General features: G+C 43.5%; 1 protein-coding gene across 1 annotated transcript; it reads right to left on the reverse strand.

Moving 5' to 3' along the window:
- Positions 1 to 43: 43 nt before the first annotated feature.
- On the reverse strand, positions 44 to 17,572 carry hip1r (huntingtin interacting protein 1 related). Its single transcript, XM_076284138.1, has 33 exons — positions 17,075 to 17,572; positions 16,580 to 16,643; positions 16,201 to 16,343; positions 15,797 to 15,853; positions 14,902 to 14,982; positions 14,520 to 14,596; positions 14,363 to 14,424; positions 14,039 to 14,179; positions 13,627 to 13,684; positions 13,459 to 13,534; positions 12,989 to 13,114; positions 12,780 to 12,832; positions 12,268 to 12,340; positions 11,641 to 11,818; positions 11,084 to 11,172; positions 10,590 to 10,706; positions 9,398 to 9,499; positions 8,150 to 8,344; positions 7,028 to 7,138; positions 5,956 to 6,150; positions 5,214 to 5,448; positions 4,877 to 4,984; positions 4,290 to 4,426; positions 3,927 to 4,037; positions 3,761 to 3,819; positions 3,549 to 3,579; positions 3,370 to 3,432; positions 2,571 to 2,671; positions 2,123 to 2,228; positions 1,882 to 2,005; positions 1,571 to 1,632; positions 805 to 1,353; positions 44 to 551 (listed from the first exon to the last, which is right to left on the reverse strand). The coding sequence occupies exons 1-33, from the start codon at positions 17,156 to 17,158 to the stop codon at positions 525 to 527; spliced, it is 3,795 nt and encodes a 1,264-aa protein (XP_076140253.1). The 5' UTR covers positions 17,159 to 17,572; the 3' UTR covers positions 44 to 524.
- Positions 17,573 to 21,368: the final 3,796 nt, after the last annotated feature.

Below are 21,368 nucleotides of genomic sequence, written 5' to 3' on the forward strand. Positions count from 1 at the left end.
GCACATAGGGCCTGTGGGGCGCACAGACATGACAACACTGAAATAAGCATTACAGTCCTTTAATGAGGCACTTTGGCTAATAACTCGTGATACAGAGATCTGGACATAGTATGATAGAAGCATTTGTGTCTCAGAAAGCATATTCACAAAATACTCAACAATAATCAAATGAACATTTTTAAACATGAGAGATTTTGACATTTTCCATTATTTCCATAATTTGCGGCTGAAATATATATTAATGAAAATATTTCAGTATTAAACAAAGTGGATAATGTATACAATAATACATAGTCATAAAAGTGCCTTATCAGAGTGTAAAATACTTGTGATATAACTGTGATTTGGTATCCACAATGACAACCCTGATGAAGTATCAGAGATCTGTGTTGCTTCATGGCCAAGGCTCTAGTGGGATAAAGAGGGAAAATCCTGTTTTTTGTGTGTTAGACACATTCACATGTATACAATCTGCCTTTAAACTCAGCACCCGTTCATCTTCAAATGTCCAGTCTTGTTAGACATCAGGTCTGTGACTGTGGTCTGTGAAACTGCAAAACAACAATACAAACAAAAACAAGGTTGAAGTACTTGAGCACTAACATAAAACAACAACAAAAAATCGTATATCAAGAGATATACGATAATGAGAAACTGTACAAGGTAGAACACATTCTGAGAGCTTATACATAAAATGTAAACCTTAAAACATGAAAAAATAACTCTTAAATAGGCTACATGTATTGATTCATAATGAATACAGTGAACTACAAGGCAAAGATGTCTGATTAAGGGGACTCTTACTGCACTCTTCAGTAGTGTCCCAGACTTCTGGAAGATATTGGGTTTCTTGGTGGTCTTCGGGGGTTCAGAGGGATGGGGCTCTGGGGTAGGGGCCCTGTTGGGACTGAAAGCCGGCATAAAGGTGTTGCTTGTAGGAGCCGGGGCAAAAGGGTTGCTGTTGCCGTAGGACTGGGGAACAACGGTGGGAGCCAGGGGGAAAGCGCTACTGTTGCCGTAGGACTGGGGAACAACGGTGGGTGCCGGGGGGAAAGGGCTACTGTTACCGTAGGACTGAGGAACATCGGTGGGAGCCGGGGAGAAAGCGCTACTGTTGCCGTAGGACTCTCGAACCATAGTGGGAGCTGGGGGGAAAGGGCTACTCTTGCTATAGGCATCGGGGACGAACAGCGTGGGGGGAGGGGGAGGGGGTAAGTCGGCAAAGTCGTCCATATTCGGCATAGTCGGCCCTGCTTCGGTGGGAGAACCGGCAATGTCGTAGTGTTTCTTCCTGAGCTCCCCGAGACGCACACGCTCTTTGGACAGCTGAGACTCCAGCTCTAGTACACGCACCTATCACACACACACACGCACACACACACGCACACGCACACGCACACACAATAAAGTGTAAACATGTGCTACTACCTCACCCCAAACATACATACAGTACACTTTTATACACATTAGCAGCTACATCAACACAGTCATAAAAACTTTTATGCCACTAGCTGGTATGTGACTTGAGGGTGTTGGGTGCTTGGCCTACATGCAGCTAAAGGAGACAGACCTGAGTATTCATCTCTTCAGTCTTCAGCTTGATCAGGGACACCCCAGAGAAGTCCAGGACCTCTGCAAAGACAGGAGAGGTCAGATACGTCTTAAACAGACCTAAAGCTCAACCCAACCACATCCCAAACTCACTAAAACACAGCTTGCCAGTGATTACTGCAGTTACAATGCTGACAACTACAGTCTTGCTACAGTGCTTGCTTCTGCCAAATACAGACTCAGTAGCTCAGCCAAGTAGCTTTAGCCATACCTGGCCAAGCCAAGCTAGTTCTTATCTAACCCAGACAAGTTCCCTAATCTCTTTCTCACCCATATCATCAATCTTCATTTGGCCCGACTTGGTGGAAGTCACCACAGCCGCTGCCATGTCAGTCACATGACGAGAGGCCTGCTGCAGCCTTTGCAACTTCTTGTTGTTGCGATCCGCCTTCACCTGTCAAATCAAGCCACATGTTTCATGTCACACGACAGGACTTGAACTAGAGAGAGAGTTCAGAGATCAAATGTCTGAGGTCATGGCCATGCGGGGTCAGTGGCTGGGGTCACCTACCTTTGAGGCGGCGACGAGCTGGGCTGTGCTGGCAGCAATCTCGTGGGAGCAGACGATCACCTCCTCGTACTTGCCCTGGTCTAAAGCGATCCTGTCAGAAGAGTCACTAGAAGGACAGGTGAAATATTTACTGTATGTGTGTATTGTCTATACAATATATTGTCATTGTCTATTTCCTGTATTGCTAGAGCGACACCTTGTTTGTGTGAACATATTTGGTGAATAACATCCCATTCTGAGTCTGATAAAAATCCAATTCTGATAAACACGTCTGCACACACACAACAGGTGCATGCACGCATGCACGCACGCACGCACACGCGCACACACACACACTTAACATGCATACTCTATTACCCTGAAGCACACTCCAGCCTGTGTAAAACAGATATACAAGTATCTTATATTCAAAATAAGCACACACACACACACACACACACACACATACAGCAGTTGCGTTGCTCCCCATCCCACTGCCTTAGATGCAGAAATGAGGCCTTCTGTCCAGCAGGAATTCTTGGCGTAGAACTCTTTCACAGATGCTGCTCCCTGTGCAGAAGAAAGGTCAAAGGTCATCACATCCTCACATTACACTGACCCACAGATCATTTCAGCCTTGCTTCCTGTTTCCTGTTTTGTGGCTAGCATGAGTACTGCTCCATGGGGCATTGGTCAGACTGAAATGTGAAAAACTGAAAACTCTTAACTACTCACTGCATAAAAGAGTGTGTAGTAAATTCACATGGTCATATACCTAATACAAGCCACAAATTTGCAGTTCAACTTGAACAAATTCTTTTCTGGGGCATTCAAGGGGAATGACTTGTCTGTCTTTAGAATATTTATTAGTTCTTTGTCTGCACATCAGCATGGGAAGTCACACTCCCGCCCCACAGCCCTGAGACATCTCGAACATGTTCGGAATACCAACACAGCGAGCGTCTGGCAGGGTAAAGAGACATGCGTTTCACCAAATTCACAGGGGGCTTACCATACGTCAGCATTGTGCATTCACTTAATACATTGTCTTAGTATGATGAAACTGCCCTGAAACAACTATAATTGTGTATGATTAATCATGTTACTATTTTTTGTCAGTCATGCTTACAATTTCACCAACCTTTTTTTTTTTAAAAAAAAAAAGAAGGATGACTGTCCTATGCCATATTTCCTATTTAGTACCATTGACATCTCTGGTTTTATTTTGTATTAATATTAGATACACTTTATGAGCGTTTAAGGCTTACTCTTCCACTCTCCACAATGTCTTTCTGGAGGTCTGTCGCTGACGTGACCAACATATGCACAGCCTATGAGAGAGAAGAAAGAAGTGATATGAGACCATCTGATTGTTTGGAGCCATTGATTATTATTGATTAATTACCATCATTACTATCAATGATGTTTTTACAGCATCTCAATTTACCTTCATGAGGTCGGAACAGGAATGGATGATGCTGTTGGGAGAAAGGAATCTTTTATGAGCTCAGAATATGTAATTGGGGGGGGTCATCGATAGCTTATTCAATTACATACATACCAGGTACCAGGTACATACGTTGTACAGGTGTATTTTAATGAAATTGACTGAATGAATGAATTGGTGTATTGAATGAAGCTTCTTCATCCATGACTGACCTTGAGTTGACTTCTAGTTTTACTCCAGGTGCGCCACTCTTGGTGCTGTTTAGTATTTCCTATGGACACACAGACCAATTTCATGATCATGGTCATAATCAAACTGGTTCTGTGATAATAACGGTGTTCAGTTTCATTCATGCTGCAATTTAGAGTCAAACCATACACTCATTCTCAGCACAGCCTCTTCAATGGCAGCGGAAGTAGCAGTCATCTCCTGGTCTACAATATCTCCCAACTCTTTCTTCTTGACATCCATGCCTTTAGGCCGCAGGTCCTAGAGGGGGGGGGAGGGGGGGGGACACCCATCACACAAGCTATTGTCATACATACATGTCAGCAAAAACCCCTTTTGTCAGTAAAACATATTCCTATTTATCTAACACATAACTGTGATGCCGACATGCACAGGACTTTGAAGCACTTCTGTTAATTACATACAGAGTTACACCCAGACCTGCGACTTTTCACTTGTGATTAGCCTTCATATTAGCCCCTGATAAAGGATATATTAATCGTCAGCACTCACCTGTCCTAAGGTGAGGATGCGCTGGATGATGTAGCGGATGGCGGAGGGCTCTGCCCCCGGGAGGGTGGGCTGCAGCTTCAGCTCCTTCAGGTACTGCAGGCAGCGGGTGGCGCACTCCCTGCAGTTCTCATTCATACCTGCAGGGGGCAGGAAAAAAAGCCTGTTTGAGCATCACTGCAACACTGAACAGCTAAGCTAGGCTAGCACTGGATTCTCAGTAAAATCAGATACAGTAAGTGATATCAAATAATGCACAACAGTCAAGACTATATTTATGTAAGTATGTAGCTTGTTGGTTTAAAGTGTGTTGTTTACTGTATGTACAACTTCTATTTAGAGTGCTACTTTTGTGGGTTTTATGTATGAGGTACGCTTGGTCTTGGGAGTAGAGTGGAATGTAGTGTTGTGGGGATTATTTTATTGACTGCCTATTTGAGTGTCTTTCTGTGTGTGTGTGTGTGTGTGTGTGTGTGTGTGTGTGTGTGTGTGTGTGTGTGTGTGTGTGTGTGTGTGTGTGTGTGTGTGTGTGTGTGTGTGTGTGTGTGTTTGTGTGTGAGTATGTGTTTGTAGGTAGTTTGTGTGCGTACGGTCAGCTTGGTCCACAGGAGCAGAGTGTGCTGTGGCTGCTCCATTGACAATGGTGTCCGCAGCCAGGTGAGAAAACTGGGTAACAGCTCGCAGCAAACCACTGGCATCTACACACATATGGAAGGCATTGTAAATAATCACACGCACACACACACACACACACACACACACACACACACACACATGTGTTACAACACAAATGTAACTAACTAACCTATACATGATTCACGCATTAATTCTCTTCTATTGTCATGAGGATGCCTCCCTCACATAAACATAAAATATATATTTCATCTAAAATGAAAAGGAATTCTGATCAGAAGTCTTGAAACCTACCATCCTTGTTTCGGAGGTAGCTGGCGTGACTTTGCTGCATCTTGTCGATGGAGCCCAGAGTCGTCTCGGCCCGGTTGATCAGGTAGTCTGGCGAGCAGGTGCTGCGCACATGCAGAGGGTCATCCACCTTGGCCAGGGCATCCAGCACGATGCCCTCGGCCTCCACCACCGCACACTGCAGCAGGGCAAACTGCTCGTCCTGCAGCTTCTGCTTCAGGTTAGCTTCACGGCCAGCCTACACATACAGAGTGACAGTTCAGACACCTGTGTGCCATGTACAGCTCTGGGAAAAAAAGACAACTGCACATTTTTTTGATGTCATCCTACAGTTGCTTAGTGGCATTTGAATGAGATGACGGTCATATTCAAATACATTTTTTAATATGACCATCAAACTCATTCGAATGTCACTCAGCAACCGTAGGATGACGTCAGAAAAATGTCCAGAGCTGTATATGCCAATGCCACCGTGTATCTGTCCTTGTGTGCTTGTACTAAGACAAACCTTCACCTGTAGCAGATGTTGAACTGTAGCAATCTCTGCTAATGCTCATGTGAGTGTGTTTGCTAGTATGTATGTGTATGTGAATATGTGTGTATGTTTATGTGATTGTGTGTGTATACTTGTGTGAGTGTGTGTATATTTGTGTGAGTCTGCGGTATATTTGTGTGGGTGTGTGTGAGTGACTAAGTGTGTGTACTGTATGTGTGTGAATGTATGAGTGTTTGTGTGTAGACAGACCGTTTCATGCAACTGTTGCTGCAGCTGGGCGATCTCCCTCTGGCTACGATCCCTGTCCTGCTGCAGGCTGGAGTGCTGTAGAGTTGAGCTCTGCTGCAGCTGGGCGATCTGGGCCTCCTGCTCCATCACAGACCTCCTCAGCTGATCACGCTCAGCCTGTAGGCCCTGCAGCATGCTGTTCATCTGCTCACTGGCCTGGAGGGAGAGACACACACACACTTCAGACGAGTACACATACACACAAACACACAACACACTCTTCAAGGGAAAATACACATACACACAAGACATGCAGCATGGTGTTCATCTGCTCACCGACCTGCAGAGAGAGAGAGAGAGACACACACACACACACACACACACTTCAGAGGAATACACACACACACACATAACATGCAGCATGCTGTTCATCTGCTCACTGGCCTGGAGGGAGAGAGACAGACACACACACACACACACACACACACACACACACACACACACACACACACTTTAGAAGAATACACACACACTTCAGAGGAATGCACACACAGACGACATGCAACATGCTGTTAATCTGCTCACCAACCTAGAGAAACATATACACACACACACACACACACACACACACACACAGACTTCAGAGGTATATACACACACACGACATGCAGCATGCTGTTGATCTGTGCACTGGCCTAAAGAGACAGAGAGAGACACAAACACACACACTTCAGAAAAATAAACACACACACTCTTAAGAGGAACACATGCATACACAACCTGTATCATGCTGTTTGTCTGCGGACCGGCCTGAAGAGAGACACACACACTTAAGAGCTGAGAAACAGAACACAATACACACAGGCTCTGCAGCGTGCCATTCATCTACCCACTGGCACACACACACACACACACACACTTAACATGAATACTCTATTACCCTGAAGCACTTTCCAGCCTGTGTAAAACAGATATACAAGTATCTTCTATTCAAAATAAGCGCGCACACACACACACACACACACAAACACACACAAACACAAAGGGCAGGCCCTCCAGCCTGCGATTAAACTGAATGAAAAGAGAATCTCACCGTTTCTTTATACTGCAACGCCCCTTGAGCCCGGGTCGCCTCCATCATCTTCTCCTCTAGCTCTCTCTTCAGCCGCTCAATCTCACGCCTCTGTTCCTCCTCACGACGCTCCTGACACACACAAACAAAAAACACAAACACACACACACAAACTCTTTGAGTTTACATATTTGACAGAGCAGGAGAGCCTGAGCAGAACAGGAGACTGGGGCAAAAACAGAAGAAAGTAAGCAAAGCTGAATATAACCCGGAAAATATGAAATCTGTGTGCCACATCTGTAATTAACCTCTACCGTCATCGTTCACTGTCTAACCAGCAGGCTGCACCAGGCACGTAACTGAAGTGTTCTGTTCGCAGAGTGTATGCTGCAACAATTAGCTTTCCACCATAATCAATGAAACTGGCTACACCAGACACGATAGTGGCATGTACATTCGAAAATATTAGACTTCTAAAACTATTTTTACGCTCAGTGAACAAAACACTTGAATTGTGCGCCCAATGTAGCCCGGCTATTCGTTTTAAAGAATAAACACTTATTCACAACACTCTACTGTACAGGGGTGCGTTTCCCAAAACCATAGTTGCTAACCTGTTAGCAACTTAGTTGGTTAGCAATTGGAAATTGGTTTTGGGAAATGCACCCCAGCACGTGTACTTCAGGGACCTAGTAAGATTATGTGAGGGGCAACTTGGTTGTACAGGGCCTCTGTGAGGTATGGCACTGTGAGGTACCACAGAGCATGCAGACAGAGAGGTATGCTAATGCCACCGTTAGAGAGATGCTACTGGGGGATTAACATCCTCACAACAGAGGGAAGGAATGTTACGACCACATGATGATACTTAAGAGGGCTTCCTATCCATGTGTGAGGGCCTGTGTCTCTAAGTATGTGAGAGCCTCTTTATTGTCGATCACATAGCAATTGAACATTTTCCTGGGTTAGAGGGAGCATGGAAAAAAACATCTATAAATATTTAAATAAATGAGCTAGGCTGCCATTATCAGGTAGTGACAGTCTGTTCTTTCTTGTTTATCACGCATATAGCAGTGGGAATGTTTTGTGTGTGTGTGTGTGTGTGTGTGTGTGTGTGTGTGTGTGTGTGTGTGTGTGTTGAACCTTGTCCAGGAGCTGTTGCTGCAGCTGGGCGATCTCCCTCTGGCTACGATCCCTGTCCTGCTGCAGGCTGGAGTGCTGTAGAGTTGAGCTCTGCTGCAGCTGGGCCATCTGGGCCTCCTGCTCCATCACAGACCTCCTCAGCTGATCACGCTCAGCCTGTAGGCCCTGCAGCATGCTGTTCATCTGCTCACTGGCCTGGAGGGAGAGACACACACACACTTCAGACGAGTAAACATACACACAAACACACAACACACACTTCAAGGAAAAATACACATACACACAAGACATGCAGCATGGTGTTAATCTGCTCACTGACCTGCAGAGAGAGAGAGAGAGACACACACACACTTCAGAGGAATACACACACACACACACACAACATGCAGCATGCTGTTCATCTGCTCACTGGCCTTGAGAGAGAGAGTGGGAGACACACACACATACACACTTTAAAAGAATACACATACACACACACACACACACTTCAGAGGAATACACACACAAACGACATACAGCATGCTGTTAATCGGCCTGATGAGAGAGAGACACACACTTAAGAGTGGAGGTACAGACACGTGCATACACACTCTAAGAATCAACACACACAGGCCCTGCAGCATGCTTTTCCTGGCCTGGAGAGAGGGACACACACACACTTAAGAGGAACACACTCATACACGACCTGCATCCTGTTGTTGATCTGCGCACGCACACACACACACACACACACACACACACACACACACACGAGGAAACACTGACACTGCCTGCTATTCACTGGCCACTGGTTGAGTGCCTTGTTATTCATATACGCATATCCCTTGTTATTCATATACAGTACGCATATCCCTTATTATTCATATACGCATCAGGGTTGTGCACAATTCGAATTGCAATTCTGCTTCCTGTTTGCTACCTCAATTGAAATGCAAGTGAAATTCAAGAATTTAATTGGAATTTAAGAACCAGTTTCAATTCAATTCTGGAATTTTGCACAAGCCTGATACGCATATCCCTTGTTATTCAATATGCTATTCATATTGCATATCACACAGTGCATGCAAAAAAGTATTCTCAAATTCACCTACACAAACCATTGGTTAAATCACCTTAGTGCATTTTTCTGCAGTTAAACATGTGTATGTGTGTGTGAGAGTGGCAGAGAGAGAGAGAAAGAGAGAGAGAGAGAGAGAGAGAGTAGTGTTGCACAGTGTAAGTGTGTGTGTGATGAGGGGAAACACCTACCTGCTCTTTGTTGTGAAGGGTGCTGTTGACCTGCGCCATCTGAGCTCTGCTGCTGTCCAACTCCCTCCTCAAGCGGTCAATCTCCAGCTGCTGATTCTGCAGCTGAGGAGAGCAAGGGCACGAACAGGGTGATCACCTTCATCATCATCATCATAAACATCTTCATCATTGTCCTCATCCTCATCATCATCATCATCATCAATTTCAGACTTCACAGAAAGTAGGAAGTGGAAAAGGCGGGATGCAGACAGGTTATAATATTTCTGTTCTGGTATGGGGAGGACTTTGTTAGAATTGTATTTGGGGATGAGACTATGGGAATATGATACAAAGAAGGGGACATTTTGTGTTATTTGGTGACTAAGTGGGACACAAATCAAAACAGGGTAAGAATGTCATATGACTGGGTGAGAGAATCATGAAGACGTAGTAAAAGAAACACACAAACCAGTTATCCCATAGCTAAAAGAGCAACACAAAAAACAGTCATCCCATAGCTAAAAGAGCAACACACATACCAGTTATCCCATAGCTAAAAGAGCAACACACAAACCAGTTATCCCATAGCTAAAAGAGCAACACAAAAAACAGTCATCCCATAGCTAAAAGAGCAACACACATACCAGTTATCCCATAGCTAAAAGAGCAACACACAAACCAGTTATCCCATAGCTAAAAGAGCAACACACAAACCAGTTATCCCATAGCTAAAAGAGCAACACAAAAAACAGTCATCCCATAGCTAAAAGAGCAACACACATACCAGTTATCCCATAGCTAAAAGAGCAACACACAAACCAGTTATCCCATAGCTAAAAGAGCAACACACAAACCAGTTATCCCATAGCTAAAAGAGCAACACAAAAACCAGTCACCCCATAGCTAAAAGAGCAACACACATACCAGTTATTCCATAGCTAAAAGAGCAACACACAAACCAGCTAAAAGGGAGCTATAGGCTCACTGGTGTGACCCTCTTCCAGTGAATTATGCAAAGCTAGCCTAACAGTGTCAGACTGGGTTATTGCACACACACAGAAAAGAGGGGCATGTATACTCTTATCTAACTCTGGGGTAGATGGCAGATAAGCTAATTTTCCCAAAGGCTGGCGTGTTTATTTAACATGCAATAAGACCAGGTGATGGGCTCATGGGAACAGGGTAGATAGAAGTATATGCCGCAGTGGCGCACCTGAGAGCTGTTCCCCATCCTCACTCTCTCTAGGTCCTCTGCCAGCTGCCGTCTGCCCTTCACAAGTTCCTCCTTGGCCTCCTGCATACTGGACAGCTGCTTCACTGTCTCTGCATTCTGTAGAAAAGAACAAACACACATACACACAAACACAGAGGGAGAGAGAGAGAGACTTCATGTTACATATACATATTTACAATTTAAATACAGCCATCACACATGCATAGATGCAAATATATGCACATGAACACTCTGAATTGCAAAACATATTGTACATATTCACATTATCCTTGAGGACACACATGTCCAAAACACGCTTACACACACACAACATTTACACACAAACATATTCATGCTGGTAAATGAAGCATGTGCGCGCACAAACAAACACACACACATACACAAACACACACACACAAATCCTGCCAAAAATGCAGGATACACAAATATGACATAGCTAGCTACAGATGGCTACAGTGGTTGAGGTCCAGCACCTTTCTCATGAGGTCTGCGTGTCTGGACACCAGATCTGCATGCTTCTCCTTCAGCTTGGAGAAGTGCATCTGTGCAGCCTGGGCTCGACCTGCAGGTGGGATAGACAAAAGGGACACTCAGACAGTGTGGTAGAGGCTTTAACAATCTCCTCTCTTTGGGTCAAATACCCAATGCCTTACATCAGTTCTGGTGCTACCACACCTGTCTGAACACATCAGTGCTGTGCTTTTGTATGTGTATAAGGTATATGCACTTACATCATGTGCACATATATCAAATGTATCTGTATATATGTGGTGTTTAGATATGGGTGTATATGAAGGTGTGCATATCATATGCTTGTTCCTATTTACTGTATATTTGCATTTGTGTCTACCTGTATATTATTTATATACATATGTGTCTGCCTGTATACATTTTTGTGCATTTACGTCTGCTTGTATATATTTGTATGCATATGTGTCTGCATATATTTGTATGCGTATATATCTGCCTGTATATATTTGTATGCATATTTGTCTGCCCTGTATTGTAAGCACATGTTGTAAGCACTTACTCCCCGCCTCCTCCACGGCGGCAAACTGTGTGGCGTGGCCGGCGGCTCGCAGCATATCCACCTCCATGCGCATCTGCTCGCGCTCCACCAGCGCCACCTGTTTCTGGTCACGCTGCTCCTCCAGCTCGGCCTCCAGCTGACGCACCTGTGTTTGCAGGTGGGTGACACTGCGCTGAGCCTACAGGGGGCAACAGAGAGTCGAGGGTCAGGCAGGCATGAGGAATAAATAAATTAATGAATTAATTAATTCGCCTTATTCACCCGGCGGCCAGAAGGAGGCTAAAGGGTACACTTGACATTACACATAAGTCCAGCAGATGGTGGTGGTAATGCACTCTGTTTGCAAACTGCCAAGAAAAACTCACTGAAGAAGAAGAACAGGCCAGTGAACCCTTCTTCTTTTTCGGTGAGCTTTTTTTTTGTGGCAGTTTGCAAGTTTGGCATTTGCAGTTTTAGCCTCGTTCTGGCCGCCGGGTGAATAAGGCGAATGAATTGCGTTACATGGCTGCGTTTATGTAGTGTGCTTTAGCACTTTAGTGTCCACACACACGTCCACACACACACACACACACACACACACACACACACACACACACACACACACACACACACACACACAAACTTTACCTCAGCTTTGAGTGAATGCAGCTCTGGTTTTATAGCTTCCAGCTGTTTCCTCAGGGTCTCCACCTCTGGTTCTCTGTTAAGGAAATACAGGGCTTACAGGCACAGCTTATCACTATGATCATAGTGTCATTACTGTCTTTCATGCACTGGCAGAAATCCAAGTATTACTGCTCTTCGAAATGCTGCAGATAGTTCCATTAACATGAATGGGCCTTCCCAACGTTCAGAGGTCAGATATATAAGGAATAATGCATTGTCTGCCGGTAGTTATCAGAAAATAAGTCACTTCACGTCGGGGTCCTGTTTGCCCTGTCGGGACTTATTTTCCAATAATGGCCGGCGGACAATATATTATCCCTTAGATATTATGAGGTTACTCTTACTTGAGACAGATCTCTAGGCCCTAGGGTTGTCTGGATTGCCAGTGGTCCATGTAGTGATGTTCAGTTGACACTTGATAGTAAACTTTCATTCTATGAACCGAGTTAAATACAGAAGTTGAGAGGGCTTACCTTATTTCAAATCCATCTTCAGAGGGTTCAGGATACTGATTGTATGCATAGGACTGTAAAATTCAGTAAAAAAAACACCTGGTTATAAAACTTTCTAAAACATCATATTGTTCTCATATTATATTAGCTGAAGAATACGTCACTAGGATTATGTCCGTTCATTTTCATGTGAAGATGTAACCCCACCCCCTGAGCCAGCGCTCGCTCACCATTGGGTAGCCCATGGCCGGCCCCTCGCCCCACGCAGGCTGCTCCTCTGCGACTTCAGGCTGAGTCACCACCACGGGCTTCACATGCTCCGCCAACGCAGCTGCACGCAGGAAGTTTGGAGGGGACTGGATACACACACACACACACACACACACACACACACACACACACACACACGCACACGCACACGCACACGCACACGCACACGCACGCACACACACACACACAAATATTATGACAGGCACAGGAGCACACGCATATGTGCACACACACACGCGCACGCACACCCATATGTGCACACACACGTGCGCATGTGCACACAATATTATGATGTCAAATTGAGACATTATGTCTTGTTTCTCTTTTGCAATGTTAGGTCATTTACAGAAATGTTGTGATAATACTGGTGATATAAGTGAATGTATATAATCCATTTCTCGTTAATCATTCCAAAACAGCAATCTATTACCTCTGGTAATTCAGGAATTTCAATGATCTTTCTGAAGAACTCAATGTCCCTGGCTCTCTTGAAGAACGCTGTCAATCTAAAATACAAAAGAGGTGAGGTCTATCAACCTGGATCAGATAGGGTGAAAGGTCACAGATTAAACCAGGTCATAATTGAGGAAGTCTTTACCCATTGAACTGGTTACGGAATCGTTCCCGATGTTCCAGCAGTGAATCCACAGGTACCCCTGAATACATGAGAAAAAAAAACACATTGGCCACCTCACATCTGAAGATACTGCATCCTAAATGCTTACATAATATTTCAAATAAACATCATTCTCTGGTGTTTTATGTTTGTTCCATTGATCCATCTATGGTGCTACAATTACTTTGCCAAACCAATTGAGCTAAACAGTTCCACCCACTTCAGAGTTACCTTTCAACAGATTTGACGTACCACTTATTAATTTTATCACATCAGATGGTCTCAGATTTTACTGTAAAACTATATATGCACCTCCACGCTGCATACAGTACATCTAGGACAATCTATGAAAAAAGTCAGACACAAAAAGGGAAAATCGAGGAGCTCTACTCACGGCTGTGGAGTTTGAAGAGCAGCTTGACCAGCAGGTGGTAGAGGGGACTGCAGTCTTGGATGACCAGCACCAGAGGGGCCAGGCGACACTGGGCCACTACCGCAGTCGGGCTGATCTCGTGGGTGTCCAGCTGCCCAAACGCTGATAGACAGAGAATACACAGAACTCAGGGATAGATGGATACTCTCTCTAGAACTCTAGATAGATAGATAGATAGATAGATAGATAGATAGATAGATCAGGTATAGATAGATATACACAATCAGTCACTATATGATAAGGATTTTGCAAAAAAAAAAACTTGGCAAAAAATCCCCAACTCACCTGTTTCTTCGAGTTTCAGAGCTGCATCCATATAGTCTAGCACCTCTAGTGTCATCTCATACCTGAGGAAGAAATCATTCAACATTGGTTCGGGTCTTCACTCAAACAAAAACACACACACACACACACACACACACACTCGTTCCTATCTGCTTACACTCTATTGATGTCAACGGCCATTGCTCTCTCCAGGACATCCTCTGAGGCTTCCAGTGTCACAGGGATGGTGGAGTGCTGAATGAAAAAGAAGGTTTATGCTTAAATGAACAGTACATGTATTATTATACCTTTATATGGGATGTGAGTGAACGTTGGAGAAAGACAAAGATGTGGATGGAAGGATTGATGGATGAATGGATGGATGGATGGATGGATGGATAAATAGATAGATAGATATATAGATAGATAGATAGATAGATAGATAAAGAGAGAGAGGGACAGAGAGAGAGAGAGAGCTGCATGTGAGCACCTAGACACCAACATGTGTTTGATAGTCATTGAACTAGATTATCTGAAAGATGAAGCCTACAGTAACTTACCTTTTTGTGGAATTCAATTTTGATGGCCAAGAACTTGACGTACAGTGCAACAATATGACCATATCGATCATGGAGGCTCCCCTGGGAGAAACACAGCCATATATAATACCATAGCACCACAATAACTAATACAACATTTCAGCATTCACATTACAATCCCGTTCAATTAACTTGAGCTAACTTGCAAAGGTGTGTGTGTACATTTGTGTGATAGAGAAAAAAAGTCTTATAAAAGAACTTGTAAAGAACTTTGTTGGCGTTGCATCGGTTGTGGAGACACAGCTGTGCGCAGTTCCACGCGAGTCATCATTGCCCTTGGACATTTTCAGCCGGTTGGAAATTGGACTAATTTTATTTTAATAATTTTTCTTTATTAATTTGTTTGTTGTCTGTCTTGGTGTCACAGGTACGCTGGCGACTACGCCGCTCCGTCTGGCATTTTTTGTGTTTGTTATTTCTTAAATGTAGTTCTATGTCTTGGTGTCACAGGTACGCTGGCGACTACGCCGCTCCGTCTGCTATTGTCTTTGTTAGTCTATGTGTCAATGACATTGTCTTATATGTGGAGCGCTTTGGGTTGCACTCTGTGCATGTTAAATGCGCTATACAAATAAAACTGACTTGACTTGACTTGACTTATAAGTGTGTCTTTTTAACCCTTAAAGGTGTGGGGTTTTGAACATTCTAACATAAGATTCTGTTCCGCAACAATTCAAGGTCCTAAAATTCTAGGTTGAATTCAATGAACCCAGAGCCATTTAAATGATCCCATAATCTTTAGAACGTTCATTTTGCAACATTCCTGTCACACCTGTGTGACGAGCCCTAGAGAGAGATCTATCTATAAGGCTCTGGGTGTGACGGTACATCTTAAGGGCTAAACACCTATACTCACCCACAATGAGCCCATCTGTTTGATGCTTGGACAGTGCCCATATGTGTCCTTCAAGGACTGTAAAGTAACAACAAAGAACAGAGTCCCTGTAAGACTCCAGAAACAGCATACATGGTCTTTATGGTCATTCGCCATTATCATCAGCAAATTCCCAGCACAACAGAAACAGAGAACATTTTCAGACTAATGTTTGCATGAAATGAGCAAATAAAACAAACAATCTTTCACTATGAATATGACATGCGACTTAGCCACAATCTTGGGCAGATGTCGAGAGAGATTACAAGCTGAATGTTGAACAAAAATAAGCAAAGAAACAACCCTCCATTTTAATTATGGAAAGACTAAACATCCTCCTTTAGTAAAGGAAAGGAAACGCCAGTAAGAGAGATGGTTATGCTTACATTGGGGTGCCCATCTCGTAGGATTTTGTGTACCATGTGACAGTACTTCCAACTGAGGATGGCATTGCTGGACAAGGGCAGGCTCACTGCGTGTGACCAGAAGGTCACCGCACCACCCTCCTTGTGAGTGCCAAGGATGATGTCTAGTGTGGTTATGGTTAAGTCATTGACAGTCAATCAAAAAATCAGCTGCTGTTAATTAAGCCTTGACATCTTAATACAAACACCTGTTAAAATAGTTTTTTACAATACTTTACTTCATGTACATAGAACATGCTTTCTAATACCTCAATCTCCTGTGCGTAGGAGGCAAAAAAAAAATTACAATAGACCTTCACACATGCACATGAGATGTTGCCATCATGGCACCAAAGGATACTGCGGGCATGTTTCTCCTTGAGGGAAGTCTCTGAAGTGTTGATACATTTGGTGATGCTGTTCAGCTACATCAGGTGAGGAAAGAATTTAGAGATAACTTTAAAAGCAGCTTCAAAAATTAACTCACAGGGTTGTTTTCCTCAAATGCTCATTGTTTGTCTATACTATCTGATTGTTTGTTTAGAACATATCTTACCAAACAGTCAGAGATGAGGCAGGTGAGCCCAATGCAACACAACAGACAAGAATCTCAAACAAGCTTAGTGAGTTTTAGTATGGCATGAGGAAATGCTCCATGCAACATGAACACCTTCAGAATAGTTAACTCCCTGAGACTGTTTTCCATAAAATCACAAAAGTGGATTTCACCACAAATACCATGATAATGTAACCATGTCCATAAAGAAAAAAATAAATTAATGCAACGTAACTACAGAAAACCACAGTTCTAGGCCAACAACTTTTACTCATAGCCTACAACTACAGTATTGTTTACCTGTGATTTGACAAACTGCTCTTTGTCGGCAGCTAAAGCCTTCTCCGATTTTTCCTTGTCTTTATCTTTAGACTTTGAGGTCATTGCGGTATCCCAGTCCAATCAGCGAGTCTTTCTGGTGCTGTGATGATCCCTTTGGAAAGGATTTGGTGTAGCCTGTTCTCTTCAACGTTCTGATGCGCCGGGTGTCTGGGGTAAACTTACAGTAACGACACACTGACTCGCTCACGTAAGCACAGTAGCACACACCTATACACAACAGTTCACTCACTAGTCCGTCCAGAATGACTATATATCAGGGAGTGAACAGCAGAAAAGCGCAGAAAGATGCGATACTGTTTTAAAAGCCAATGCAAGATTATAAAAACAAAAGAAATACGAATAGCACACGGCCAAAATGAAAGGTATGGTATTCCTTTATGGCCTGTTACCTCCAGTGGGTGTTAATATGTTTTAACTGACTGAAGTGTGTTATCGGGATGCGGGAGGACCACGGGAAACCCTTTAATGTTTCAGGAGTGGAACTAAGCAGGGCGTGCGTGGGGAGGGGTCCCTGTGTTTACTTTCACCTGTGAACAAGCGAAACTGCATTCAAACGTCCCCGAAATAAACGACTGAAATCCAAACGCATGGTATTTTTTAAAGTAATTAATTATTAATTAATTAAGAAGACAGCCTTCTGCACCGCAACACAAAATTTCACTGTCATAAATACAAGTATGATAATAAAATCTCACCAATTATATTAAAAAATGTGACGTAAGAGAAAAAGAAGCGGCTTCCATCATTATAGGCTACTCATCTCTTAAGCAGACCAACTGGTTTGTTCACAGTGGAGCTGCAAAGAAAACCAAGGTCTTCAGGAGTCCTGAGAGACAGGTTTTACTGCTCTAAATGCAGTTTTACATCTAACCAGTGGTGCAAATAACTGACATGTCCAAATGAGCCTTCATGAAATGCGTCGCTAGACTGTTCATACACATTTTAACGGGCCAAGTTTAAGAGCTGTTGTTCGTTATTGTTCGTGCAAATATAGGCTGATTCATGTTCCCTTGCATTGTGTAACTAAGGTCCATGGCTAGTCTGGCTTTCACCAGACCAAGCTCAATCTTTTAAGAAATAAAAAAAAATCGCCGGCAGATCGCCATGGTAGCGCCCGATATTCTTTAATTTTCCGATTGAGATATCCACGGCTATTCTAAATGCAAAAATGCATCAGGGAGTTATGACAAAACCGTAACTGTTAACAAACTAGATCCTAATAGAAAACTGTTAGCTTCCCTAAGCTACAGGTATAGGGTAGCCTATTTACAACATAAATTGTCAATAGGCCTTTGCTGGCGACACCAATAAAATCTCCTTTGGAAATCAATGGCTTAAGCCTTACAGTATCAAGCGGACTTAAACTGCCACATCGTGGCGAAAAGTTGTAATAAAATTCACGCAGCTCCATGAATCACGGAAAGCGCGAATGAATGGGACCCACTACACATAGGCTAGCTTAAGTTGTGTTGAAAGCAGCCATAATGAAGCTGTCATTGTTTGGATACTTTACACACACACTTGCTTTTTAATAATCACACACTACAACTACCAAGCTGGAATCAAAGCACATCGATTCCCCTCTCACACCCTGCACGCACTTAAAACAAATAAACAGGTCAAGACGAAAAACGATGGTTCCATGCTATCCATGTGGGGTTACCAAGTTTCGTGTACCCCGGTCTTTCAGTATCCCGGGACTCATTGACGGAAATTTGGGCATGCGAAAAAAAAAAAAAAAAAAAAATTCTGACTAAACCTATATGACCACCGCTTCGCTGCGCGGCGGTCATAATAACACATACTTGAAGTACCATTCATGGTATGTTGTCAAATATTGAAGTTGTGGGAAGTTTACATAATTTAAGCTGTTTCATGCGTCCCCCATGCTGTTTCATTTGTCCCAGCCAGGAGGGACGAATAAAACATAATGCACGTTCGACTTCTCCTTAAATAACTCTTGAACGGTTTTGTTCCGAGCTGTAAATGCAACTGTATTTGACAGAGGACAGATGTAGGTTGCTAGTGAAAAAATATTAACTTTCAGTGTTTTACAATGTCTTTGTAAATTACGTTTCATTAAAAAGTGTTTCATTTGTCCCGGTTCTCCATCAGCCTCGGCGTTGCTCCTGACCGTCCATCTATCTCGGCACAGGTCCTCGGGTCAGCGCACCTCTGCGACGCGACGTTTTACAAAAGATAAAAGTGCCCGATATAGGCTATGATTTCATCAGCGCGCGGCGTATGCAAATAATAACAAAGAAATGGAACAGTGATGGGTGTGTGGGTAGAAGGCGTGAGATGAGATGAGGATGGGGAAAAAGTGAGAGTGAGGAGGGGGGGGGGAATGAAGATTCACCTCCAGCTATCTGATGCATGTTTTAAGGGAAATGTTGACGGCCGCCTTATAAAAAAAACGCAAACGAGAGAGACACGTTCAAGTCGAACCTACGCCAGTGCAGCGACCTGCCTCTTAAAGAGGCCCTATGCAACAATTTTAGCAAAAATGACCTTAATTATGCAGGTTGAGAGTCGTTCTGATGGTTCTACAACACTTTTTGGGTCGTTTGGTGGGTGCTTCGTCTCCCCCTAGTGCTTCTCCGCGGAAAAACCGAATATGCAACTTTCTGGTCACGGTCGGAACACATCCGGATGTAACTCGGCGGAAATACTCGAAAATGTAGTCAGATTTAGTCAGATTGTAGTTTCTAAGAAGACTGCAAAACGGACTCCGACTTGGCTTTGTTGCTGTTGAAATTGTAAGTAGCCTACCTTTGGGTGAACTTCGTTTTTGTAATGTGATTTTTGCTCGACCGTTTTATTGTGAGCCCTATGTGTTTAGCTTGGTTTATTGATGCTAGCTCGCTAGCTATTGGGGGTTTAGCGTAGCAGTCACTTGCTACCGAAGCTGCAGGGGGAGCTATGTCGTGAATAATGCGAGCCCAAATCAGGCGAAAACCCAGAAACAGCGAAGGAATAACCAGACCTGCATAGGGCTTCTTTAATAGTTGGAGATGCCTCTCGCTAATAATGAATCCCTCCAATGCCAGGCTTTTCAAAATGTCTTTGTATTTCATTCCCAGCCTAAAATAGCACTCTACCATACTATCCCTGTCCATTGTGTGAGCAGCGACTGTTCCTGTTTGAGGAGTTGCGCTTGATTTGCTCATCCAGCTGTCCAGTGCACAGCCTATAGGCCTACCTATTTCGTGGCCACAAATTACTATTTCGTGGGAACGAATTCATATTTCGTGGCCACAAATTACCTATTTCGTGGGAACGAATTACTATTTCGTGGGAACGAATTAATATTTCGTGGCCACAAATTAGTACTTTGTGGGAACGAATTGCTATTTTGTGGCCACAACTTATTATTTTGTGGGAACGAATTGCTATTTCGTGGCCACAATTTATTATTTTTTTTCCCCATGACATATCCGGGGCTCCATAGTAATATCCCAGCCCAGTGTTTGCATCAGACAGGTTATCTTTCAGGTATATTTTCCATTAGAAAACCATCGTGTTAGGGAACGTTTGTGGCTAACTTAGCTTGTTAGTAGGCCAGAATGAGATGACAGTCGAAAGATACAATTACAGTGCTGCTACAGTGCCAGGTTGATGTGGGCCCTTGAGACCAACATACCATAAAAAAATCTGCAAAAAACTGCATTTTTTGGGTTTCGGGGGGCCCAGCGCGGTGGGGGAGTGGCCCCCGGGGACCAAACGAAATGTTTCCGTAAAAGTCTAGTGGGGCTACATACCCACCAAATTTCATATGCCCCAGTGTTTCGGTGTCCCGGGTATCGTTGACCAAAATTTCAGGAAGTAGATGACAAACTTTGACAATCCCTATATGACCGCTTCGCTAGCGGCGGTCATAATAAACATCAGTTCTGGAGAGAACAAATGCTCACTTAAATATGGGAAAAGGGAATGTCACCATGAAAAAGACCTATGATAAGCATCTTCACGTCTACAAAGTTACTTTTTTTTAGGTTACATCTTGCCCAGGGCTTAAAGCAAGGACACTTTCTCTGGCTTTAGTTATCATCTTTTTGAAACTGTTATGATTATCCATTTTCAAATATTAAACAGCCCAGCCCATGCCTGAATTTGGGTCCATTGCCTGAGAACTTTAAAGGCCTGCTTTCCAATTTCATTTGGAATTCTGCACAGGATAGGAAACTTGTGCAAGACATCTTTTAAACTAGTGGTCCTAAGATAATCTTGTATATCATTGAAAAAAATTACA

This window comes from Alosa pseudoharengus, unplaced genomic scaffold (genome assembly GCF_046254945.1).
Source record: "Alosa pseudoharengus isolate Yale_2024_CS ecotype anadromous, Long Island Sound unplaced genomic scaffold, YU_APseudo_1.1 YU_APseudo_1.1_scf_14, whole genome shotgun sequence".
Lineage (NCBI taxonomy): Eukaryota > Metazoa > Chordata > Actinopteri > Clupeiformes > Clupeidae > Alosa > Alosa pseudoharengus.

Bases quoted from the DNA above. Each gene is read 5' to 3' on its own strand.
- hip1r (XM_076284138.1), bottom strand. From the start codon at position 17,158: ATGACCTCAAAGTCTAAAGATAAAGACAAGGAAAAATCGGAGAAGGCT. The intron at 14,597-14,901 runs GTAAGTTACTGT...TTTTTCATTCAG, and splicing joins AAATTGAATTCCACAAAAAG to CACTCCACCATCCCTGTGAC. The intron at 4,985-5,213 runs GTAGGTTTCAAG...ATATGTGTGTAG, and splicing joins CTACCTCCGAAACAAGGATG to ATGCCAGTGGTTTGCTGCGA.